This window comes from Lolium rigidum, chromosome 6 (genome assembly GCF_022539505.1).
Source record: "Lolium rigidum isolate FL_2022 chromosome 6, APGP_CSIRO_Lrig_0.1, whole genome shotgun sequence".
Lineage (NCBI taxonomy): Eukaryota > Viridiplantae > Streptophyta > Magnoliopsida > Poales > Poaceae > Lolium > Lolium rigidum.
Window position 1 is genome coordinate 25,483,259 of NC_061513.1, and position 24,158 is coordinate 25,507,416.

The window sequence follows — 24,158 nt, forward strand, 5'->3', positions numbered from 1 at the left end:
CAGCGGGGCAAGTGGGAGCGGGCTGAGGTGGCGCGATCTGATTCGTCCACCTCAGCTAGCCGTTGGGGTAGCCGTTGCTGGCTCAAAAAATTCGAAAAAAATGTCAAAATACCCAAAATTTCATCCCCACCCCTATAAATACCCCCCATATGGTTTCACTCATTCCACACCTCACTTCATCTCCTCCACTCTCCATTTCCACTCCTCTCAACGCCATGTCTTCGTCTAGCAGCAGTTCGAGCGACGGAATTGAGGGTGATATGATCGGTGCATTCCAGGCGGAGTATGCGGAGGCGATGCTCAACGAGGAGGATGAGCCAAGACGGCCGCGACGCCGCCGAGAGTTCATCAGGCGTGATCGTCTGGGTGCCCACGATCGGCTCTTCGAGGACTACTTCGCCGACGACTGCAACTATCCTCCGAGCTTCTTTCGGCGAAGGTATCGGATGAGGCGATCCCTTTTTCTGCGCATTGTGGATAGATTGGGTGAATACTCTCCATATTTCACCCAAATAGTTGATGCTCTCAACCGTGCTGGTTTTTCTCCCCTACAAAAGTGTACCGCCGCTTTGCGTCTGTTAGCTTATGGAGCCGCTGCAGATACGATAGATGAGTGGCTTAAGTTAGCTAGACAAACTTCATCAGATTGTCTAGATAGATTCTGTGAAGGCATCATTGACTGTTACGGGGAACAGTTTTGCCGTCGACCAAATGTCGAGGATACTCAGCGTCTGTTAGCGAAAGCCGAGGAGCGTGGCTTTCCGGGCATGTTAGGGAGCATCGGTTGCATGCATTGGCAGTGGAGGAACTGCCCAGTGGCGCATGCCGGTCAATTCACAAGGGGAGACATCAAACACCCTACCATAATCTTAGAAGCCGTTGCGTCGTATGATCGTTGGATCTGGCATGCTTTTTTTTGGAGTGGCCGGGTCCAACAGCGACATCAATGTACTCAACCAGTCGCCGTTGATGTGCTTAGGGGAGAAGCACCCATAGTGAACTTCACGGTGAATGGACATGAGTACAACTATAGTTACTACCTTGCTGACGGCATCTACCCCTCCTGGCCGGTGTTCATGAAAGGTGTTACTCTTCCACAAAGTGAAAAGCATCAACTGTTCACTGCTGCTCAATCAGCTTGGCGCAAAGATGTCGAGTGCGCCTTTGGAGTGCTGAAGGCTAGGTTCAACATTCTAGCAGTTCCGGGACGCTCCTACTTGAGGCGTACTCTTGGGTTGATCATGCTTGCATGTGTCATTCTGCACAACATGATCATCGACGATGAGCGTGATATAAATTTGGTGAACATCTATGAGACAGTTGATTCCAATGTCAGCCCTGCGATACACAACCATGCACCACCAAGCCTAGCAGCCAGGATTCAGATGGACAACGAAATGAGGGACTCACCGATGTATACACAGCTCCAACATGATTTGATTGAGCATGTGTGGGCTAATGCCTAGTATGTATTTTTTTTCAAATTTTTATGTAATTTTTCAAATTTTTATGTAATTTTTTTATAATGTAATCGGTAACAATTTTAGTTGAATAAAATAATTTTTTGCATTATTTTGAATGTTGTAATCTGAAAAAGAAATGCTAAATGTCGAGGAGAGAGAAAAGCTGATGTGGAGAAGAGAGAGGTGAGAGCTGGCACTATAGCCTGTGCACTGGCACCGTGGGGTGAGAGTGGGGTGAGAGTGGGGTGACAGTGAGGAAAAAAGCTGACGTGGCAGGCTATAGTGTATAGATTCGTTCAAATTTAGATAAATTTTTTATGAACGAAGGGAGTACATTTTTTGGACAAGTTGTACGGACCCATCGGAATATTCCATATACAGTATCTGAGTTCCATCTCTCGAGTCTCTAAAATTGTCGAGTTGGTACTTCGCATGTGTATGTTGGATCAGCCCTGGATCAATACACCCTAGCTATGGACTGAAAGACTGAAACCCTGTCATAATGCGTACACTGGCACGCTGTACGTTTAATGATTATTCAGAAAAACAAACCGAAAGAACAAACAGAACCAGTGCAACTAGATTAACTATAACAGTGTACAGCCAGCGTGAGGCCCTCGAGCAGCTTGCCACCGTTTGGGATCTGGTTCAAAACTGCAACTTGCAGCTAGATGTTCAGGACAGCATTTACCTTTACCTTGAAATGGACTACTGATGGTCAGTTTTCAGCTCGCTCGGCCTACTTAGCTCAGTTCGAGGTTGAGGACTATATTGCAAATTCACGTCAGCATGAAGGACATGACTCTGATGCTGAACAAAAATGCAGGGTGTTTGCATTGCTTGCTGTGGGTTGCAAATGTCTGATGGCGGATATCCTGTTGGAAAGGAGTGGCCGAAGCTGAACATCCCCATTCGTTAGCAAATGTCCTTTGTGCAATGGCCTTGAATCGATACTACACCTGTTAGCTCATTGCCGTTTTCCGCTTGTGATGGCCAGCTTGTACTCAATAGTCAATAGAGTGCCATTCTGGCGTCGCCTCTAGCTACGGCACCGTTGCTCCGTCAATGGTGGGAGAGGCATATCCTGGGCATCGACAAGCCCAACAGAAGGAAAACAAAATCTGTCATTACCTTGGTTTGGTGGATGATTTGGAAAAGGAATGAACACATTTGAACATCGCTGCCCCTATGGGTTTGAAATGTCCAACCTCGCTGAGGGCCCGTTCGGTTTGAGAGGGTTTAAAATGGATCAGAAGGTATTAAAGGTATTAACAGGGGATTGACTTGCCTTCCCTGCCATTCCATGTTAATGCTGCTAGTTGGTGTGGTTTCATGTCAGTTTCTTTCGATCTACGGTTGTCACTATTAGCGATGGTTGCTGCTCTAGTCCTTTGGGGCCTTACCACGACGACTTGCCTACTATAACAAGTTGTACTACAACAAGATTTGCCCGGCACCAGCGATGGAGGGGCAAGGACAGTGGTGCGGCTTCGGCTTGTGCTTGTGTCTGTAGTCGGGTCCGAGTACCTATTTATAATTTTTGTTACTTACTAGGCTATTTGTACTATTGTTGATGACCATTAATAGATTTGTAAAATTTCGCAAAAAAAAAAACTAGGGTGTAACCGAACGAGCCCCGAAGGGGAGATTTACCTAGTGGTCCCTAATCTCACATCGCTAACTCGTTACCCTACATGTACTATTCTTTTTCTAGATGAAAGGCTTAAAATGAGCATGATTTGAATTAACAAAGCCATCAATCGATCAGAAGTTATAACAAGTTTACACCCTGTGGGGGTGTTAGCTTTACATAACAAGTACATAGAAAAGGAGTAGAAGAATACAGAGTCCATGCAAATAAGCATTATTTTCATAGACTATTGATATTACTCCATCCGTCTATAAATATATATCTAAATTCGTCTAAACCTGGAAGTAACTAGACACTAAATAGCGTCTAGGTGCATCCAGATTTAAATAAATTGCATATCTATTTGTTGACAGATGTAGAATTATTTTTATGCAAAAAGATCATCTATAATGCCCGCCGCAAACCCACGGGATATCCACTAATATGAATAAATGCTTATAGCACAAAAAACCATAACTTTAACCTATCATTAATTAAATTGTTGATCAATTTACTACTATATTATACCACTAATACTCCATCCATTCTGATTTAATCTACATTCTAGAAAGAATGAGACAAATTAGTGTTGCATTTATTAGTATTACTCAGATATGTGAACAACATATTTAACCTACATTGAAAATAGCAACGTCCAATAAAAAGAGCAAACCACTTCGTTTGCTGACTAAAAACTAGAATGTAAATTATTTTTAATAAATTTTAAAGTTACAACATGTAGATCCAAATTATTTTTGAAAGCTAGAATGTAAATTATTTTTAATAAATTTCAGAATGGAAGGAGTATGTTCCACATGTAGATCCAAATTATTCCAACAGTGGCCGCTATCTCCTGTCCCCCTTGGCCCGGCGAAAACCTCTTTTTACAGTGAACGGTACCTACAGCAGTGATGTCGTCCATGATGTCACCTATGTGCTAACTCAGTTCACTCACAAAATTATGAAACCAAACTGAAACTTAACTGAAACATAATTGAAACACGATATTTTTGTGAAACATATCGAAGTGACGTCAGCGGTGACGTCAGCAGTTTCACTTTTTTGTCAAAATGTTTCACAATATTTTGCATGTATCAATTTAGTTTCATAAAATTTTCACTCATGTTTCAATTATTGGTTTTATATTAGATAAATGTCAAAAGCCTCACCAATCTCAAAGCACTAGATGAATGGTAGATATAGCTCCTGTAGGTGAAGTTGCCTTTAAAAACGCTGGGTTCCCTTGGCCCGCCATGAACATGAACAGAGACCGAGGTGGTTCCGCCATGAGCGGTAGCTTGGGTCGCGAGAGACATTATCCCTTCCGATCATCGATCTCTCTGTGGCTCTGTTGTGAATTGTGACCCTGATTCCTCTTTCTCCAACGAATCCCTGGCGCCACCGCCCCTTTTCCTCGCCTCCCCTGCCAACTCCTTTCCCCGCGCTGCCGCCGCCACCGGCGCCTTTTTCACCACATTTCGGCCACGGGGGGAACTCGGGCGCACAAGAATCCGGCCGATTCAAAGCCCACCGCCGCCATGGGAGCTCGAGCAAGCACGGCCGCAGCGGTTTGAGCTCGAGCGGCTTCCGTCCCTCGCTCGTCCTTCTCGAAGGCCGCAGCTTGGTATAGCCGCCGATCTCCACCTCAGTGTTGGCCGCACGCAAGGTATTCGGCCATTTGACCGGAGAAACTTTTCTTGCAAACTTTCTCCGATGAAATTCATGTAACTTTTGTTCATCACCGTTACATTGTCTGATGCGTAGACCATGGATAGCGATGATGAGTTCTTCTACCATCATTTCATTGACACGTCGTCCGATGAAGAATCTGACGACGACATGATCATCATCGCCGCGGCTCTTCTCGCATTTGAGGAGCTGCAGAATGCGTCTTCCGATGATGAATCGGGTACGACACCACCTATACTATTTCAATGTTTGAATTGTTGTTTCATATTTTTGTATTAAAATTATCTTGCAATAAATTCGGGACAAAGTTCTGAAGACAAAGTTCATGGCAGCTTCAAATCTGGGCAAAATAAAATACTAAATTTTGTGCTTCTTTGAAATGATTTTTCTCTTTAATTTCATGCCAGAGTGTGCACTGTAAATCATGTTTTCCATACTATCATAAATTCTCCGAGCCTTGTAATTCTGTTGCAGATGAGATGGCCACGCCAGAACCAGTACAGGAAAGCTTGATGCTGGAACCCAGTAAGCCTCGGGTCCTCCTTGCTGCTTCAGGAAGTGTGTCTGCTATAAAATTTCAGAGCCTTTGTCGTATCTTCTCTGAGTGGGCGGAAGTCCGTGCTGTGGCCACCAAGTCCTCATTGCACTTCATTGATAGATCATCTCTTCCTAGTGACGTCATTCTGTACACTGATGATGATGAATGGTCTAGCTGGAAGAAGATCGGGGATGAGGTTCTACACATAGAACTGCGGAAGTGGGCAGATATCATGGTGATTGCTCCCTTATCTGCAAATACTCTGGCCAAGGTCTGTTTTCTCTCCTGCATGAACCATTAGATTCAACGTGCATCCCTGAATCTGTTAAGAGAACAGAGAGTTGCTTTAATTGCAGCACAAATTGACCTTTTATTACTTTCTCAGATTGCTGGTGGGTTGTGTGATAACCTGCTGACATGCATAGTGCGGGCGTGGGACTACAAGAAGCCGCTCTTTGTTGCACCAACCATGAACACCTTCATGTGGAACAACCCGTTCACACAGCGCCACATCGAGATAATCAATCAACTTGGTATATCTTTGGTCCCACCCATTACGAAAAGGTTGGCCTGTGGGGACTATGGGAATGGCGCAATGGCTGAACCTTCGCAGATCCATACGACAGTGAGGCTTGCGTGCAAGTCGCAAACATTTGGTACAGGCAGTCCATCTGTGATTCCTTCTAGCAGCAACCCTGTGTAGCTGATGTGATGATCAACAGAGTGTTAAGCTTAAAGGTTTCAGTTTTCTCTACGACCCACACATGGGTGTAGAGAGAACCTAGAGTATCAGGTTTTAACTAGCGATGTCAGTAGTATTGACGAACATGTAGTAGTAGTAGTACCTCTGGATCAGCATATTTGTTTTGTTTGTGTGATGTTAGATCGTGGTGATTGGGGAAATTGTTGTTGTTTCAGCCGTAAATGTTCGATTATCTATCTTTTCTGTGATGTTAGTACTGATGGATATACCTCCAGTGTAGCTATGAATTTTACTGCAGTGGTTTAAAAATAACTCCAGTTGTTTCTCATCCACAAGCAGGAAACTTCTTCTCCATTCTTGTGGTAGACACTAGAAATTTGTACTTTCAGGGACAATGTGAGAATGTCGTGCCGCAAGAAAGGGCTCTGATGATTAGTGGTCAACCTAGAATAAAATCGGTGGAGGTGCCAAGCACTACAGATTCAGTTCCGCCAACTCTAGTCATATAAATCAGTGGGGTATCCCGTCTGATCTGGGGTGATTTTACTGTTTCCCATCGGATCAGTTCACACTTCCTTGCTAGACAGGAAGAGCAAAGCAACACATAATTTGAAGAGTTCCACTTATTTTGAGGAGGGATTGATTGATCGATATTGTAGCTTTAGATCTTTTTCAAATTCCTCAAGAAGATGCAAAATCATAGAAGAAAAGATAGGGGAAGCAAACTTTTGAGGTTCAGCAGTGGAATATAAAAGAAAGAACAAGTGTAATGGTTGACCTTACCTCCTCCTATTTACAGACCAAGGGACAAAGTTTCCAAACCCCGATTAAAATGAAACAAATTTTGTTAGCAAGATAATGACAAATAGGAACCGGTGAAAGAATTAAATATCAGGAATCATCACAGGATGTTTTTACATAATTTTAGAAGTGAAACCTCTCCGCATGAAGAACCAGTAAAACTATCCAAACTCGAAATCGCAATAGAAGATACATACGAATTTCATTATTGATAAACTTGGGCTTGCTAAAAAAGCTAGCAAAAAGCTCAAGAACCACACACACGGAAATACTAAGAAGCAACAAGAATAAGGGGATGCAACGTATGCACCGGGCTGAGATCCCTAAGACGATGTGATCAAGTTACCTAACCAAAAGCCACTCTCATAGTGCGGCTATCTATCTTATAACCGTTTTCACAACAATCACCTTGAGATCGGTAAAACGAAAATCTAGAAAGGTCGTACCTTTTCCTTGCACATCCTGCCTGATCTTGATGACAATGATTCAAGCTCTCAGAGCGGAATGCTTCACTCAATCATTGTTGCTACATGAAGACTCACAATTGCTCATGCATACACACAACTCTTAGGAAGTTTGGCACGACGCCACACCGCACCCTTGGCTATTAGATTGTAGGTTAAAGTATTGTGGAAGCTACAATATCTGAGTTACTTAAGTACCGAAAGTGTCGAAGCATGGTTGAGGTAACGTAAAAATGGTATTATAGAGCCATGGCTCATAATTCTTTTATTCTCTTGCGTAGATGTTCGTGAGGCGATGAAAAAAAGACAGGGTAGTATGGCAGAAGTACTATGCTTTGGGGTGCCATTAGGGCTGCAGTGCCCATAGTGAGCACATTGTGCATATGCTTAAAGAGGAGACATGCGACGAAGAAAGTGGGCAGAAGTATTTCCTCCGGCTAAAAGAGGCGGTGGAAGGTGGAGTAAGTATATTTTTCCAGCATTGACACAAAAGATTTTAGTAGTATTTTTTCCGGGTAAAAGAGACGGTGGGCTGTAGAGCAAGTATATTTTTCTGAGGTCAGTAGTTATTTCATGACAAAAGAGAGGAGACGAATGTTAGAGTATTTTTTTCCGAGGTTACCATAAAAGAAGGCAACAATATGTTTTCCCAATAAAAGAAACGACGAAAGATGGAATATTTTCTAGAATATGTTTTTTCTAGATAAAACAGACGACAGACGATGCAACATTTTTTTTTTAAAGTAGACAGTAGTATTCCATGGATAGAAAAATGTAAATAGACACTCAAAAAAGTACAAGCTCAAACATCATTAATTAACTCCTTATCAATCCCGATTCATTTCAATATGAGGACAAGAATTGAACCGATTTAATTAATTACAATAGAACAATTACACAACAAAAGAGAAAAGAAAGAAGTTATTTGTTGGCGGTAGATGGTTTTTACTAAATCAAAATTGTGATTCTTCAGTTATTTATTTTAGATTTGCAATTCTTAAAATTTTTACTCTTTCTAAGTTTTCTTATTGCCGAGCCATAGTAATTGCACCTATTAAAGAAACTAGAAGAATTATGGAAATGAGTTCAAACGGAAGATAAAAATCGGTTGCTAAATGAATCCCAATTTGCAGACAATGGAGTAAGTGTACTTTTTCAAAGATACTGTATGCATAGCTTAGTTGGTTCCCTTTTGTATGATAGTTAATAATTCATTGGATTCTTGAATACTGACTACGTCCATTTTGATATATATGTGTACACCAGTACTACCAGACACGTTACTAAAAATATGGTATACCTTTCAGAAAACAATAATTTGTGGTGTCACAGGAGTTTGGTTTCCTCCTTCATTCCTTGTTCTTGTGGAGTCTTGTGCTAATGCATAGATTATTGTGCTAGCTGTTCTCTGTTTGAATTTTATTGAAGAAATAGTGATTTGTTCTCCATCTGCTTGTCGATTTTCTCTGATATGGTCACTTTATGCTATTTAAAAAAGCAGTCTCCTATACATGGTCACTTTATGAGCTGACATAAAGTGTTCATACCAAGGTTGACGTGATATGATGTTGTCTTGCACTATTGATCATTCTATGCACGGTTTACTGCAATTCAGAATGGAACTATGACTTCTGCATGTTCGTGTTAAACTTTTTGTTGATAAACAATATTGAGATGTCAAATAGGAAAATTGACAAAGTGTGTCCCTTTATAGTTGAGCATGCCTGTGAAAGCATTATTTAGTTTAAACAAGACTACGGAGCGGGGTGGATTGGTTGTCGCCTTGTGGCACCCCGAAGCATACACATTTCTTCGAAATTGGAAATGTCATGCTTGCAACACCACGAGTCTATCAGCAGTAACCACTCATATATGTGCTCATTGTCTTTTCCTCTATCTTCTCTCTTTACCCGTAGGCCGTGGAAAGAAAAAAAAAATTAATCACAACATAATTCCATATAATTTGTAGCGAAATGTTGCATTTTGCAGATACTTTTTTTTTCAGCGTCTTCACCTTCAAATTGCATATTCCGGTATAATCCAAAGAGCCCATGTCTGCATATTCCCATATTTCCATTTTGATTCAGGATTGATATCATCTCAATTTTACTATTTTGTGTACTTTTCTTTTTACTAAATTCTGTATTTTAAAAGAGGAGCATTTTTTTCCAGCAAAGGTAAAAAAGGAGGATCATTTTTAACGGCTGAAGCCTATGGGTTGTGTGGCCTTGTGGGCTCGCGCCGCCGCTCCATACCCGGCCCCAATGCATCAATCATCGTCCTGCCGGAGGCCGGAGCCCAACCTCCATGGTCCGTTCTCAGTGCCACGTCCGCCGGCTGCCGGCGGCGCCTTCTCTAGCACGCTTCCTAGTCGAGCGGAAAAGTCACGCTCTAGTCAAACACTCACTATCAGTAGTACCGTACACTGCACACTGCTCCTGCTATCCTGCTCTAGCTTGCCTGCTTCTTCCTCGTCTTCCCCGCTCCACCACCCAAGCCACCCAGCCAGCCAGCCATGGACGCCGCCGCAATGGAATCCCTCATCCTGGAGCTGCACGCAGTGGAGGCGTACAAGTTCGGCACCTTCCTGCTCAAGTCCGGGATCACCTCCCCGATCTACCTCGACCTGCGCGTCCTCGTCTCCCACCCGCGCCTCCTCTCCGCGGTCGCCTCCCTCCTCGGCTCCCTCGTCCCCTCCACCACCCCCTACGACCTCCTCTGCGGCGTCCCCTACACCGCGCTCCCCTTCGCCTCCGTGCTCTCCGTCGCCACTAACATCCCCATGATCCTCCGCCGCTACCACGACGCCGGCGCCGGCGGCGCCTCCGCCGGCGTGCGCACCCAGGGCACCTTCCGCGCCGGGGACACCGTGCTCATCGTCGAGGACCTCGTCACCAGCGGCGCCTCCGTGCTCGAGATCGTCGCGCCGCTCCGCGCCGAGGGGCTCCTCGTCGCCGACGCCGTCGTCGTCGTCGACCGCCAGCAGGGCGGCCGCGAGAACCTCGCCGCCAACGGGGTCACGCTGCACTCGCTCATGACGCTCACCGAGGTGCTCGCCGTGCTCGTCAGCCACGGCAAGGTCACCCAGGAGAAGGCCGACGAGGTGAAGCGCTTCCTCGACGCTAACAGGACGGTGGCCGTGCCGCCGGGGACGACGCCCGTCAAGCCCAAGCTGGCCAGGGCGCCGTTTGCGGAGAGGGCGAGGCTGGCTGTGAACCCGATGGGGAGGAGGCTGTTCCAGGTGATGGAGGCCAAGCAGAGCAATCTGTGTGTCGCTGCGGATGTTCAGACAACAAAAGAACTGCTTGAGCTCGCCAAGAAGGTACTACAAAAGTCATAACCTACTTACATTTTAATAGTGTTCAGGACCAGATGGGTTAGTTAGGCACTTGGAATCAAGTCAATTAACCACTTTAATTTAAAAGTCAGCAATTCACTTCTCATTTTGGATGACACTGGCTTATAAATCTTCCCTATCGATGAACCTTTGCTAGCGTAATGTTGTAAATACTTTTATTGAGCAAGCTAATGTTGTAATACTAACTTGCTAAGTAGTTTCATCTCATAGTCGCATAAGGCTCTTCCCTAAGCTGGATTATATTTGAAATTTCCACTATTTTTGATAAGTTAATTCGACTAATTTGAATCTCCTTTTTAAATCTGAGTTACTATGTCCCCAATCTTAACATGTAATCCAACTGTAGGTTGGTCCGGAGATTTGCATGTTAAAGACCCATGTGGATATTTTATCTGATTTCACACCAGATTTTGGCGGCAAGCTCCGATCGGTATGTTCACTTATGATGCAACCAAATTTTCTGTCCACCATCCTTTTGATTGATGATTTTTTTTTTCACATTTTTATGCCGTCTAGTATATGAAATGGAGTTTCTTTGTAACTAATCTGATGTTGGATCATTCTGAAAAAAAAAATCAAGTGTTGGTTCAGTACAGACTAGAGAGTGTCTTTGTTCATTTTGTTAGAATGTGGAACTATGCCTTTTTTTTTTCTCATCATTTCTGTACGCCCACGATGATGCTCTCTTCGCATTTGAGCACAGTAGACCTTTATATCAAGGTAATATACCCTGGTTACTAGATATGTTTCTTACTGTAGCACTGTGCTATTTGCTACTTAGTTTTACATAGCCTATCTTTTATTTGATGATTCTTAAATTGCTTTCTGAAGATTGCTGAAGAACATAACTTTTTGATATTTGAAGACCGCAAATTTGCTGACATTGGAAACACAGTAACTATGCAATATGAAGGGTGAGAGTAGGGTATTATAAACCACCTACTGAGTTTATATATATACACAATATAACTAGTGTTCTTTCTTTGATTCAGAGGAATTTTCCGCATATCAGACTGGGCCGATATTGTCAATGCACATGTAGTTCCTGGACCTGGAATTGTAGATGGCTTGAAGTTGAAGGTACATTATGCTCTACATAGTTAATTGCTTATAACTAGTTTATGCTAAGTTGAAAAGGTGGAAATGTTAATGTTACAGTTCCATAGGTCTGGTGTAATGTAATGCACTAGTGCTCAGAGCATCAGAGTAACTGTTGTATTATTGTCTTGAAGGGTTTGCCAAAAGGAAGAGGGCTACTTCTGCTTGCTGAAATGAGCTCAGCTGGTAACCTTGCTCAGGGAGATTACACTGCAGCAGCTGTAAAGTTTGCTGAGCAACATTCCGATTTTGTAATGGGATTTATATCAGTAAATCCCGCATCTTGGTTAACAACACCATCAAGTCCAGCGTTTATCCATGCCACTCCTGGAGTTCAGACTGTTGCTGGAGGAGATTCCCTTGGTCAACAGTACAACACTCCTTGTTCGGTGAGTTTGTTTAACCTTGCCATTAGAAATTGTTTGTGCGATTACTATAAAAAAATAATCACAATGCTCTATGCTAAGTTCTTACAGAGAATTAGTGGTATCCTTTCACTGTGCTACATGGAACTATAGTTTGTTGTTGCCTACTACCGTATTAGAGATAGTATAAGTCTCAAACTAACCAACAAAAAAAAAGATAGTAGATGTCCATTGTTTGGTACTGCTGTAATGTAATTAGTGCCAGGTGTGTGATATGGTCAATATAAGTAGTGCCGGTGTGCGATATGGTTGATATATATTAAGACAAGTTGGGTTTGTCAGACATGTATCATAATTACTTGGATATGTTAGTATATAGACCCTCTGGCTCGCAGACTGAATAACTATACGTTTCCTCCTTGAAACCAACTAGAGACTACTTTGAGTAGAATACTGTTGCTTCCTTGCTTAGAGGCTTAGACTATCTGAGTTCTTTGTTCCTCTGTTACCACGTGAGCAGGATAAACAAGCAAACATGATGAATCTCTGAGATGTGGTTGGTATTTGAAAACATACTTAGGAGTTAATAGGCTACATTGTACTCAAACTGTACCACATTTCGACTTGGTCCTATTTTTCCTTTCTGTGCACCCTCCAGAAAAAACAGTATGTTTGCAAAAACAGTACTCCCTAGTCCCTCCGATCAATATTAGTTATCGTTGATTTAGTACAATACTAAATCAGCAACAATTAATATGGATCGGAGGAAGTAGGTGGTTTTCTTATTGTAAATGTATTCATTAGGAAAACCATTTGCAAATACCCTGAACCCTTCTTTTTTCCGTTGCAATCTCTGATTTACCACCTACTGAAATCGGGTCTCACCTGCAACTTCGGCTGCGTAATTTCATCAGGTCATAAACGAGAGAGGCAGCGATATAATTATAGTCGGGCGTGGGATCATAAAGGCGAGCAATCCTGCCGAGGCCGCAAGGGAGTACCGCATCCAGGGATGGCAGGCCTGCCAGACCAGCTTGTCATGAGAAAAAGTGCAGTGAGTTTCTGCATTCAGGCCATCGACACAATAAGAGTAGTGAGTTCCAAGCTCCCAGTCATTGCTGTGTTCCATGTGTGGACATGCTTAGCATCACGATTCACCAATAATTATGTATCCAAGATGAACCAGGCCGCTCTTTCATTCTGCATCTTTTTTCTTGATTGATTCCTGGATGACACGATGTCGTGTCGCCTTCCCGCCACGTGGAGCCCATTCATCATTCTCAAGGCTACCGTCAGTCCGTCACGGCCATCAGATCTATGCGGTCGCTTCCAGTACCTTCTAGATGGATAGCACCAAAGTCTTTTGAGTCGCTATCCTGCCAATGTCACTCCTTCACAGACTATTGGTGCTCTCCTTGACTTCTGATCCCAATCAAACCTCAGAAGTTGTAATATGTGGTCAAAAATGGTGACCCGCAAGACCACATACATGACACATCCGTGCACTAATCCTCAAACATTCCACGATTAGCTGGTAGAAAATTTTACCATGGCGGAGGTCCTCATCTCGGCGGTCGTCGGCGACATGGTGGGCAGAGTGATATCTCTTCTCGCCAGCCGTTGCAGCAACCAAGAACAGAGCACCAACGACAAGCTACAGAAGATAAGCCGTATGCTTATCAGGATCCATAGCGTGGTGGAGGAGGCCAAGGGGAGGCACATCACGAACCATGTCGCCCTCGACTGGCTCTCGGATCTTGACGACGGCGTCTGGCAAGGCCGTTATCTGCTCGACACGGTCGGATGCAGAGAGACAGAGCATGAAGAAGATGGGGAGGGTGATGGTGAGGAGGTACAGCCTTTCTCTCTGTCCTCGTTTAATCCTGCAAAGCGGATCCGTGTGGTCGCTGCCAGCACCATGAGGTGCGTACTGTCTCGCGACGCTGCCGGCGTTGATGAGATCCACAGGGTGCTGGAGAACCTGCAAGGCCTCTCCGGCGATCTCCGGGAGTTCCTGATGCTCTTGCAAGGCTGCAAGCGGATCCGTCGGCCTCTTTCTACCAATATCTTCGTCGACAGCGGGCAGATGTTCGGCAGGCATGTGGAGAGAGAAAGGATCATCAACTTCTTGCTCCACGACGACTACAGTCCGTCATCAGAAGAGAAGCTACCTCTGCTTCCGATCGTCGGTGACATCGGAGTCGGCAAAACCACCTTGGTGCAGCACGTCTGCGACGACGCTAGGCTGCGCAGCCGCTTCCCACTGATCATGTTGTTCGATTTCTCGTCGACCTATGCTATTGCGCTGGGTGAGGCGGCCGTTGTTCTGAAATCGAAGCATGTGATCGGAGGGTCCGGAAACCTCAAACACCCACTGCACGTGCTCAATGAAAGCTTCCGCAGCAAGCGGTTCCTAATGGTGTTCGAGGATGTCGACATGCACAAGAAGAAGATGCTGGAGGAGCTACTGCCGAGCTTGAGACGTCATGGCAAACAGGGGAGCAAAATCATAGTCACCACCAACAACATGCGTGTGGCCGCCAGCATGGGAACCGTGGCGTCGATCAGGCTCAAAGTCTTGCCACACCCGGAGTACTGGTTCTTCTTCAAGGCGCACGCCTTCGCTGCCACGGACGTCGAGGAGAACCCGAGGCTGCTCGCGGTCGGCAGAGCCATCGCCATGAAGCTCAACGGGTCCTTCTTCGGTGCCAAGATCGTCGGAGGGGTGCTGAGAGCCCATCCGGATCTGCGGCTCTGGTGCAAGATCCTGAGGAGCGATATTGGGGGCTTGTCGTTGCTGGGTGATGGCCTTGGGTACATCGCAGATTTGGCAGAGAATCTGCTGCCGAGCCATGTTAGCATGCGCCAGCTGATCATAACCAAGAAACCATTTCGCTCGACTCAGCCTAAATTCGCCATGTTTCATGATATGTTTCTGCCAAGTCCTGATGGCGCCCCAGAAAGCTGCAGCGCAGATGTTGGTAACGCAAAAGTGTTGTTGTGCAGATCAGTTCTCCCATTCTATTGTGTGTACTATACCATGCTCATTGCACTGTAAATGTGTGAGGTAGTTCATCACACAATTCTGATCTTAGTTACAGAAAACTGTATGTGTTGGGAAATTAAAGCTTGTATATGGGAATTATGTTTATTCGTCCGTGTTTTTGTATCTAGTGGTTACACATACTTTGTTTAGATGAAAATATCGAAATACTTAAAATAGTTTCTGCTGAATTTTGTAGTGCCCGATGTTAATTTTGTGATCCTTTTAGAGCATCTCTATCAGATCTCCCGTAAAAGTTGCAAATTTGCAAAATAAACGATTTTTTACGTTTTTGGATTAAAAAATATGACTCAATCAGATCCCACAAGCTGGGCTGACCTGTAATTTTTTTTCTCTATGGTGAACCTTAGAACGAGCCTCTCATATCTCACATTCCTAATAATCGGGGCTAGTTTCCAATTCACTGCAAAATGAGAAAAAACCCTTGGCGGGAGGGCATATTCAGCATCGAAGCGGCTATATACCGCAACCGAAACCGGCCAATTCCAGCTAGACTTTAGAAAATATATAATTATATAATTACTTAAAATACTTTGTACTGATTTTTGTACTGGCTGGTGTCTAGTTTTATGCTCCTTCTAGAGCATCTCTAGCACATTCTTAAAAGTTGCAAAACTACAAAATAACCCCGTTTTTGTTCTTTTGGATTAAAAAATGTCCCGAACACATCCCGCAAAGTGGGCCGACCCGTATTTGTTTACATGAACCTTAAAAAGAGCCTGTGGTATCTCATGTTGCAAATAATTGGTGCTAGTTTTCCAGTTCAAGAAAGCGGTTGGTGGGAGGGAATATTCAGCGTCGGAGCTACAATACACTGCCGCTGAATCCAGCCAAATCTTTACAAACCTCGGTCAAATCCCGACTAGAATGAGGTTTGCATCTCATTTCGGTAAACGGAGCGTTGATTAGTAGTGTCTAGCCTTGGCCGGCAACAAAGACCCACTCGGCATGGAGCCCGTAGGTATATGATATAAACTTACTCTTGCAAGATTGCATAGCAAGTTATGATTTTTTTTTTGAACGGTGCAAAATCACAAGATCACACATATTTGTATCAAGTTTCAATATTTGGGACTTGGCATGGAGCCCAAATATCTCTTTTGGTTTTTTTACAGATCACAATTAGCCAAATTTAGTTTTAAAAGGTTGCATGTATATATCCATTTTGTACACGCAATATGTTTTTCATATTTTTTATAATCTTAGAAATACGATTTTTTTTCCTCGTAGCGCCACGGGCCTAGTAAAATGTTGCGTGATACAAATTATGGGGAACTTGCAGAACCCAGGCACATTTGAACCTGAATCGGAATCGGTAGCCAAGGGAGAGAGCAGTGAGGAACTAAGGGTAAGCAAGTAAAAAAAAAAAGCCAAGGTTTTTCTTATGGCGTAAGAAAATTCTATTTGTAAGTTTAAAAAATCCGAAAAAATCTTTGAAGGTAAATAACAAAGACAGATATGTAAGTGTAAAGTTCGAAACTTAGAAATATTTGTTTGTGATATGTATAAAAAGATAAATATACACATTATATGTCAAAATTTTAAAATTTGTGATCGGATGATGATTCTTATACAAATCCAGCGTTAGATCTAGTTCCCCCCGGATGTTTGCATATCTTTTAACATCGGGTGTGTGACTGTTTCTCGGTCGACTGAGAACTAATTTTGTTTCCAGTTAGATGTTGTCATCAAATTTCAGTTGTAATTTATTTTACAACTCATGACTAGTACGAATCAAGATGCAAATTAAATGATGTAAAACTTAACTGAGCACGAAGTTAGGTCTCAGCTAGATTCTTGGTGAACATGATGATACCACTTTGATATTATCGATATGTGCAGATCCAAAATTGACAGAATGCATTCTCTACAGACATTTCCTTGTTGAGTCGTCTTCTTCCCGCCTCCTGATCCGCACGCGCAGCCCGCCCTTCATCCTGAGCGTGACCGTCATCTCGTACGGCGGCGGCGCGCCCATGCTAGCAGGCGCCCGCACCGGCTCCACCCGGAACCTGCGGATAACGGCGGCAGCCACGGCCTTCATCTGCACGTACGCCATCTCCTTCCCGAGGAACGCCCGCGGGCCGCCGTGGAACACCGGGTACCTCGCCGCGTCCGCCGCCACGAACTCGCCTTGATCGACGTCGAGCCACCGCTCCGGGAGGAACTCGCGGCATCGTGGCCCCCACAGCCGCGGCATCCTGCCCATCGCGTACGCCGAGTAGTCCACGAACCAGCCCGCCCGCACCGTCGTGCCGTCGGGGAGGACGTCGTCCGCGGCCGCCACCCGCGAGTTGATCGGCACCGGTGGGTACAGCCGCATCGCCTCCGTGATCGCCGCGTGCAGGTAGTGCATCCCCTTCAGCTCCTCGTGATACCCGGCGTCGTCGCTCTCGGTGTCCGAGCAGCGCGTGACCTCTTCGTGCACGCGCCGCTCGCAGCGCGGGTTGGCGGCGAGGAGCCAGAAGAACCAGGTGAGAGCGGAGGACGTGGTGTCCTTTCCGGCCAGCACGAAGCTCACCACGACGTCCCGCAGGAACCGCCGCTTTGCGTCCGGCGACCCGAACATCTCGCCGAGCTCCCCGCCGAGGGCGGCTTCTTCGTCCATGGCCGCCGCGAACCGCGCGAGCAGGTGCTGCTCCTGCTCCTCGGCCCCTCCTCGTGCACGCAGCTGCTCCACCATCCCCATCACGTACTCGTCGATGACTCTGATCGCCTCGCGCATCCGGCGCTCGCTGCCGACGTTGGCGAGCCTCATCGCCCGCCACACCAGGGTCGTCGGGTGGAGGATCCGCGCGAAGGTGATCTCCACGGCGTCATCGAACGCCGCGAAGAACGCCTCGTGTTGCCGTTGGTCTCCACCCGCCTCGAGCTCGAGCAGCGTGGAGCAGTCGACCCCGAACGCGACGCCACAGATGTTATCGAACGCGAAACGCTTGAGCACGTCCTGCAAGTCAACGACGGCCTCGCCGGACCCCGCGGCGGCGGCATCGAGGAAGGGCAGCAGGCGGCCGCGGAGGTGCGCCCGGAGGACGCGGCCCGAGAAGCGGCGGAGCGAGCGGGAGGAGAAGGAGTAGGAGGCGAGCTTGCGCTGGAGGCTCCAGAGGCGGCCGTCGGCGAGGAACATGCCGCTGCCGAGGAGGTCGGCGAAGGGGACGGCGAAGCGCGCGCCCTTGACGTAGTTGGGGAAGTTCCCGCGCAGGAAGTGGTCCACGACCTCCGGGCTGGCGGTGGCGACGCCGCTGCCAAGTCCGAGCGCGCCGCGGACCTCGATGGTGGACGCCGGGGACGCGGCCAGGAGGTCCGTGGCCCAGTCGAGGAAGCGGTGCAGGTTCAGGAGGAACGGCACGGTGTTGCCCAGCACGCGGTTCGGGTGCGGGCAGTGGTTCGCGCTGGTCGCGGCGGCTGGGCCACGGCGCCATCGGAGGTAGACGGCGACAAGGACTGGGAGCAGCAGCAGCAGCGCGATGTTGCCGTCCATGAGCACCATGCTTGAATTGGTAGTTGGAAAATGGTGGTTAGTAGTACTAAACTACTAATCCATACTTCCATAGTCTGCACTGTGCTGGTTTCATGACAGACGCAGACTTTTCTCCTGGAAGAAGAGGGAGAGCGCGCGATCAAGCTTTGGAGCTTGTGATCCAGGCCAAAACGGATGTCGTCGTCGAAGCGCGTCACCGGGAAGATGAGGGCATGTCCAATGCATAGCCCCAGGGTGTTGCCTCGCAGGTTTATCTTGGTTTAGGTGGTCCAAATTAGGTTCGGATAAGGAAGCAGCCTTTTCATCAGGAGGCAACCTCTTCAACTATAAAGTGAAAACTGAGTGGAAATATGAGAGAGAAAGAGACAAACCAAATCAGCTTTTAAGAGAAAGTCATATTAATGGGACCATAACATGGCATGCATATGTCAAAATTTTTTATCCAAGCCTAGTTGGACAGCTGCCTCCATTGCTCATGCCCTGAGTGAGCTGGGAGGAGGAGGATGACCGATCGGCGCTACCTGGTCCCACTGTCGCAGTCATCGCTACGAGTTCCATGCGATATCCAGCGTTGAGACGCTGATCCGTACTGTTCCCTTCACATAGAGTTTTTTTTTTTGCGAAACCCCTTCACATAGAGCTACTGCTTGCTAATAACACACATATCCCATATTCATATGAACCGGCTTTTCAAAACTTATACAAATAATCACATTTATGATTTTTAATTTTAATTTCAAACAAAAACAAGTACGTATGCAACGAGTAGGACTTGAACCATGTATATTTTGATGTTACCTTTATGACCCTTTACATGCTGTGGATAATAATAAATTATACATCTACCCAAGTTTCAAAACTTACCCATGAAATTTTGCATGCGGAGGGTACATAACTTTCTGAAACTTAGAAATATGATTTGCCAAAGATTTTGAAAAGGATTCACATGTTTTTTTTAGGGGACTCACATGTAGTCTGGTTCCATTGTGCATTTGCCCTTCAAACCGTTGTTCTAGGCCTTATAACCTAGTGGGCCTGCTATCTTGGCCCAATCAGACCCAACAACACAACAATACATGCTTTAAATAATTCCTGGCTCTTTCTCTCATGAAAGATTATTTTGATATGGATGACCATCATCATTTGCTACTTAGTTTTACATAGCCTGTCTTTTATTTGATGATTTTTAAATTGTTTTCTGAAGATTGCTGAAGAACACAACTTTTTGATCTTTGAAGACCGCAAATTTGCTGACATTGGAAACACAGTAACTATGCAATATGAAGGGTGAGAGTAGGGGTATTATAAACCACCTACTGAGTTCATATATATACACACAATATAACTAGTGTTCTTTCTTTGATTCAGAGGAATTTTCCGCATATCAGACTGGGCCGATATTGTTAATGCACATGTAGTTCCTGGACCTGGGATTGTAGATGGCTTGAAGTTGAAGGTACATTATGCTCTACATAGTTAATTGCTTTATAACTAGTTTATGCTAAGTTGAATAGGTGAAAATGCCAATGTTACAGTTCCATAGGCTGGTGTATGGTAATGTGTAGTGCTCTGAGCATCAGAGTAACTGTTGTATTATTGTCTTGAAGGGTTTGCCAAAAGGAAGAGGGCTACTTCTGCTTGCTGAAATGAGCTCAGCTGGTAACCTTGCTCAGGGAGATTACACTGCAGCAGCTGTAAAGTTTGCTGAGCAACATTCCGATTTTGTAATGGGATTTATATCAGTAAATCCCGCATCTTGGTTAGTGACACCATCAAGTCCAGCGTTTATCCATGCCACTCCTGGAGTTCAGACTGTTGCTGGAGGAGATTCCCTTGGTCAACAGTACAACACTCCTTGTTCGGTGAGTTTGTTTAACCTTGCCATTAGAAATTGTTTGTGCGATTACTATAAAAAAAATCACACTGCTTTATGCTAAGCTCTTACAGAGAATTAGCGGTATTCTTTCACTGTGCTACATGGAACTATAGTTCGTTGTTGCCTAATGCCATATTAGAGATGGTATATGTCTCAAACTAACCAACAAAAAAAGCAGATAGTAGATGTCCATTGTTTGGTACGGCTGTAATATAAGTAGTGCCAGGTGTGCGATATGGTCAATATAAGTACTGCGAGTGTGCGATATGGTAGATATATATTATGACAAGCTGGATTTGTCAGTCATTATAGCATAATGGTTTGGATATGTTAGTATATAGCCCTCTGGCTCGCAGACTGAAAAAACTATATGTTTCCTCGAAACCAATTAGGGACTACTTTGAGTAGAATACTGTTGCTTCCTTGCTTAGAGGCTTAGACTATCTGATTTTTTTGTTCCTCTGTTACCCACGCGAGCAGGATAAACAAGCAAGCATGATGAATCTCTGAGATGTGGTTGGTATTTGAAAACATACTTAGGAGTTAGGAGGCTACATTGCACTCAATCTGTACCGCACTTGGACTCGGTACTATTTTTCCTTTCTGTGCCCCCTCCAGCAAATACAGTACTCCCTTCCCTAGTCCCTCCAGTCCATATTAGTTGTTGCTGATTTAGTACAATTTAGTACAACTTTGTACTAAATCAGCGACAACTAATATGAATCGGAAGAAGTAGGTGATTTGCTTATTGTAAATATATTCAATCGGAAAACCATCTACAAAAACCCTGAACCCTTCTTCTTTCCGTTGCAATCTCTGCTTTACCTACTGACATCAGGTCTCACCTACAACTTCGGCTGCATAATTTCATCAGGTCATAAACGAGAGAGGCAGCGATATAATCATAGTCGGGCGTGGGATCATAAAGGCGAGCAATCCTGCCGAGGCCGCAAGGGAGTACCGCATTCAGGGATGGCAGGCCTACCAGACGAGCTTGTCATGAGAAAAAGTGCAGTGAGTTCCTGCATTCAGGCCATCGACACAATAAGAGTTGTGAGTACCAAGCTCCCTGTCATTGCTGTGTTCCATGTGTGGACATGCATAGCATCACGATTCACCAATAATTATGTATCCAAGATGATCCAGACCGCTCTTTCCTTCTGCATTTTTTTCTTGATTGATTCCTGGTTAACACGATGTCGTGTCGCCTTCCCTCCACATGGAGCCCATCCATCATTCTCAAGGGTACTGTCAGCCCGTCACATCAGATCTATGCGGTCGCTTCCAGTACCGTCTAGATGGATAGCACCAAAGTCTTTCGAGTCGCTATCCTGCCAATGTCACTCCTTCACAGACTATTGGTGCTCTCATTGACTTCTGATCCCAATCAAACCTCAGGAGTTGTAATATGTGGTCAAAAATGGTGACCCGCAAGACCACATACATGACACATCCGTGTACTAATCCTGAAACATTCCACGATTAGCTGGTAGAAAATTTTACCATGGCGGAGGTCCTCATCTCGGCGGTCGTCGGCGACATGGTGGGCAGAGTGATATCTCTTCTCGCCAGCCGTTGCAGCAACCAAGAACAGAGCACCGACGACAAGCTACAGAAGATAAGCCGTATGCTTATCAGGATCAACACTGTGGTGGAGGAGGCGAAAGGGAGGCACATCACGAACCATGTCGCTCTCGACTGGCTCTCGGATCTCGACGACGGCGTCTGGCAAGGCCGGTATCTGCTCGACACGGTCGGATGCAGAGATACAGAGCATGAGGAAGATGAGGATGGTGATGGTGAGGAGGTACAACCTTTCTCCCTGTCCTTGTTCAATCCTGCAAAGCGGGTGCGTGTCGCTGCGTGCACCGTGAGGTGCGTACTGTCTGGCCGCAGCGCCGACCTTGATGAGATTCACAGGGTGCTGGAGAACCTGCAAGGCCTGTCTGGTGATCTCCGGGAGTTCCTGATGCTCCTGCAAGGCTGCAACCGGATCCGCCGGCCTCTGGCAACCAATATCTTCGTCGACAACGGGCAGATGTTCGGCAGGCATGTGGAGCGAGAAAAGATCATCAACTTCTTGCTCCACGACGACTACAGTCTATCTCCATCCAAGGAGAAGCTACCTCTGCTTCCGATCGTCGGCGACATCGGAGTCGGCAAAACCACCTTGGTGCAGCACGTCTGCGACGACGCTAGGCTGCGCAGCCGCTTCCCGCTGATCATGTTGTTCAATTTCTCTTCGACCTATGCTATTGCGTTGGGCGAGACGGCTGTCGTTCTGAAATCTAAACATGTGATCGGAGGGTCCGGAAACCTCAAACACCCACTGCACGTGCTCAATGAAAGCTTCCGCAGCAAGCGGTTCCTAATGGTGTTCGAGGATGTCGACATGCACAAGAAGAAGATGCTGGAGGAGCTCCTGCCGAGCCTGAGACGGCATGGCAAACAGGGGAGCAAGATCATAGTCACCACCAACAACATGCGTGTGGCCGCCAGCATGGGAACCATGGCGCCGATCAGGCTCAAAGTCTTACCACACCCGGAGTACTGGTTCTTCTTCAAGGCGCACGCCTTCGCCGCCACCGACGTCGAGGAGAACCCGAGGCTGCTGGCGGTCGGCACAGCCATTGCGAGGAAGCTCAACGGGTCCTTCTTCGGTGCCAAGATCGTCGGAGGGGTGCTGAGAGCCCATCCGAATCTGCAGCTCTGGTGCAGGATCCTGAGAAGCGATATTGGGGGCTTGTCGTTGCTGGGTGATGGCCTTGGGTACATCGCAGATTTGGCGGAGAATCTGCTGCCCAGTCATGTTAGCATGCGCCAGCTGATCATAACCAAGAAACCATTTCGCTCGACTCAGCCTAAATTCGCCATGTTTCATGATATGTTTCTGCCAAGTCCTGATGACGCCCCAGAAAGCTGTAGCGCAGATGTTGGTAACGCAAAAGTGTTGTTGTGCAGATCAGTTCTCCCATTCTATTGTGTGTACTATACCATGCTCATTGCACTGTAAATGTGTGAGGTAGTTCATCACACAATTCAGATCTTAGTTACAGAAAACTGTATGTGTTGGGAAATTAAAGCTTGTATATGGGAATTATGTTTATTCGTCCGTGTTTTTGTATCTAGTGGTTAGACATACTTTGTTTAGATGAAAATATCGAAATACTTAAAATAGTTTGTGCTGAATTTTGTAGTGCCCGATGTTAATTTTGTGATCCTTTTAGAGCATCTCTAGCAGATCTCTTGTAAAAGTTGCAAATTTGCAAAATAAACGATTTTTTACGTTTTTGGATTAAAAAATATGACTCAATCAGATCCCACAAGCTGGGCTGACCTGTAATTTTTTTTTTCTCTATGGTGAACCTTAGAACGAGCCTCTCATATCTCACATTCCTAATAATCAGGGCTAGTTTCCAATTCACTGCAAAATGAGAAAAAACCCTTGGCCGGAGGGAATATTCAGCATCGAAGCGGCTATATACCGCAACCGAAACCGGCCAATTCCAGCTAGACTTTAGAAAATATATAATTATATAATTACTTAAAATACTTTGTACTGATTTTTGTACTGGCTGGTGTCTAGTTTTATGCTCCTTCTAGAGCATCTCTAGCACATTCTTAAAAG

General features: G+C 45.6%; 6 protein-coding genes across 6 annotated transcripts; 5 read left to right on the forward strand and 1 right to left on the reverse strand.

Annotated features, from left to right (window-relative positions):
* The first annotated feature begins 5,007 nt into the window (after nucleotides 1-5,007).
* LOC124665769 (phosphopantothenoylcysteine decarboxylase-like) lies at nucleotides 5,008-6,024 on the forward strand. Its single transcript, XM_047203149.1, has 2 exons — nucleotides 5,008-5,591; nucleotides 5,706-6,024. The coding sequence occupies exons 1-2, from the start codon at nucleotides 5,262-5,264 to the stop codon at nucleotides 6,021-6,023; spliced, it is 648 nt and encodes a 215-aa protein (XP_047059105.1). The 5' UTR covers nucleotides 5,008-5,261; the 3' UTR covers nucleotide 6,024.
* Nucleotides 6,025-9,764: 3,740 nt separating this feature from the next.
* Nucleotides 9,765-13,335, forward strand: LOC124665768 (uridine 5'-monophosphate synthase-like). Its single transcript, XM_047203148.1, has 6 exons — nucleotides 9,765-10,610; nucleotides 10,993-11,076; nucleotides 11,478-11,560; nucleotides 11,639-11,726; nucleotides 11,879-12,133; nucleotides 13,024-13,335. Exons 1-6 carry the CDS (start codon nucleotides 9,804-9,806, stop codon nucleotides 13,150-13,152), a joined length of 1,446 nt encoding a protein of 481 aa, XP_047059104.1. The 5' UTR covers nucleotides 9,765-9,803; the 3' UTR covers nucleotides 13,153-13,335.
* Nucleotides 13,336-13,435: 100 nt separating this feature from the next.
* LOC124665766 (putative disease resistance protein RGA1) lies at nucleotides 13,436-15,266 on the forward strand. Its single transcript, XM_047203146.1, has one exon. It carries the CDS (start codon nucleotides 13,659-13,661, stop codon nucleotides 15,165-15,167), a length of 1,509 nt encoding a protein of 502 aa, XP_047059102.1. The 5' UTR covers nucleotides 13,436-13,658; the 3' UTR covers nucleotides 15,168-15,266.
* Nucleotides 15,267-16,934: 1,668 nt separating this feature from the next.
* On the reverse strand, nucleotides 16,935-18,654 carry LOC124665764 (cytochrome P450 94A1-like). The gene has a single exon (XM_047203144.1). It carries the CDS (start codon nucleotides 18,652-18,654, stop codon nucleotides 17,041-17,043), a length of 1,614 nt encoding a protein of 537 aa, XP_047059100.1. The 3' UTR covers nucleotides 16,935-17,040.
* A 174-nt stretch (nucleotides 18,655-18,828) lies between these two features.
* Nucleotides 18,829-21,533, forward strand: LOC124662312 (uridine 5'-monophosphate synthase-like). The gene is made up of 5 exons (XM_047200161.1): nucleotides 18,829-18,864; nucleotides 19,859-19,941; nucleotides 20,023-20,110; nucleotides 20,262-20,516; nucleotides 21,405-21,533. The coding sequence occupies exons 1-5, from the start codon at nucleotides 18,829-18,831 to the stop codon at nucleotides 21,531-21,533; spliced, it is 591 nt and encodes a 196-aa protein (XP_047056117.1).
* Nucleotides 21,534-22,034: 501 nt separating this feature from the next.
* Nucleotides 22,035-23,719, forward strand: LOC124667409 (putative disease resistance protein RGA1). The gene has a single exon (XM_047204694.1). It carries the CDS (start codon nucleotides 22,035-22,037, stop codon nucleotides 23,541-23,543), a length of 1,509 nt encoding a protein of 502 aa, XP_047060650.1. The 3' UTR covers nucleotides 23,544-23,719.
* The last annotated feature ends 439 nt before the right edge of the window (nucleotides 23,720-24,158 follow it).

What these genes read in the sequence shown, in the direction of transcription:
- LOC124665764 (XM_047203144.1), bottom strand. Translation starts at nt 18,654, where the DNA reads ATGGACGGCAACATCGCGCTGCTGCTGCTGCTCCCAGTCCTTGTCGCC.
- LOC124665766 (XM_047203146.1), top strand. Translation starts at nt 13,659, where the DNA reads ATGGCGGAGGTCCTCATCTCGGCGGTCGTCGGCGACATGGTGGGCAGA.
- LOC124667409 (XM_047204694.1), top strand. Translation starts at nt 22,035, where the DNA reads ATGGCGGAGGTCCTCATCTCGGCGGTCGTCGGCGACATGGTGGGCAGA.
- LOC124662312 (XM_047200161.1), top strand. Translation starts at nt 18,829, where the DNA reads ATGTCGTCGTCGAAGCGCGTCACCGGGAAGATGAGG. An exon ending in GCGTCACCGGGAAGATGAGG is followed by an intron (nt 18,865 to 19,858) that starts GCATGTCCAATG and finishes TGTTTTCTGAAG; the next exon opens with ATTGCTGAAGAACACAACTT. An exon ending in AGTACAACACTCCTTGTTCG is followed by an intron (nt 20,517 to 21,404) that starts GTGAGTTTGTTT and finishes TAATTTCATCAG; the next exon opens with GTCATAAACGAGAGAGGCAG.
- LOC124665768 (XM_047203148.1), top strand. Translation starts at nt 9,804, where the DNA reads ATGGACGCCGCCGCAATGGAATCCCTCATCCTGGAGCTGCACGCAGTG. An exon ending in TTGGCGGCAAGCTCCGATCG is followed by an intron (nt 11,077 to 11,477) that starts GTATGTTCACTT and finishes TGCTTTCTGAAG; the next exon opens with ATTGCTGAAGAACATAACTT. An exon ending in GTAACTATGCAATATGAAGG is followed by an intron (nt 11,561 to 11,638) that starts GTGAGAGTAGGG and finishes TCTTTGATTCAG; the next exon opens with AGGAATTTTCCGCATATCAG.
- LOC124665769 (XM_047203149.1), top strand. Translation starts at nt 5,262, where the DNA reads ATGGCCACGCCAGAACCAGTACAGGAAAGCTTGATGCTGGAACCCAGT. An exon ending in CTGCAAATACTCTGGCCAAG is followed by an intron (nt 5,592 to 5,705) that starts GTCTGTTTTCTC and finishes TTACTTTCTCAG; the next exon opens with ATTGCTGGTGGGTTGTGTGA.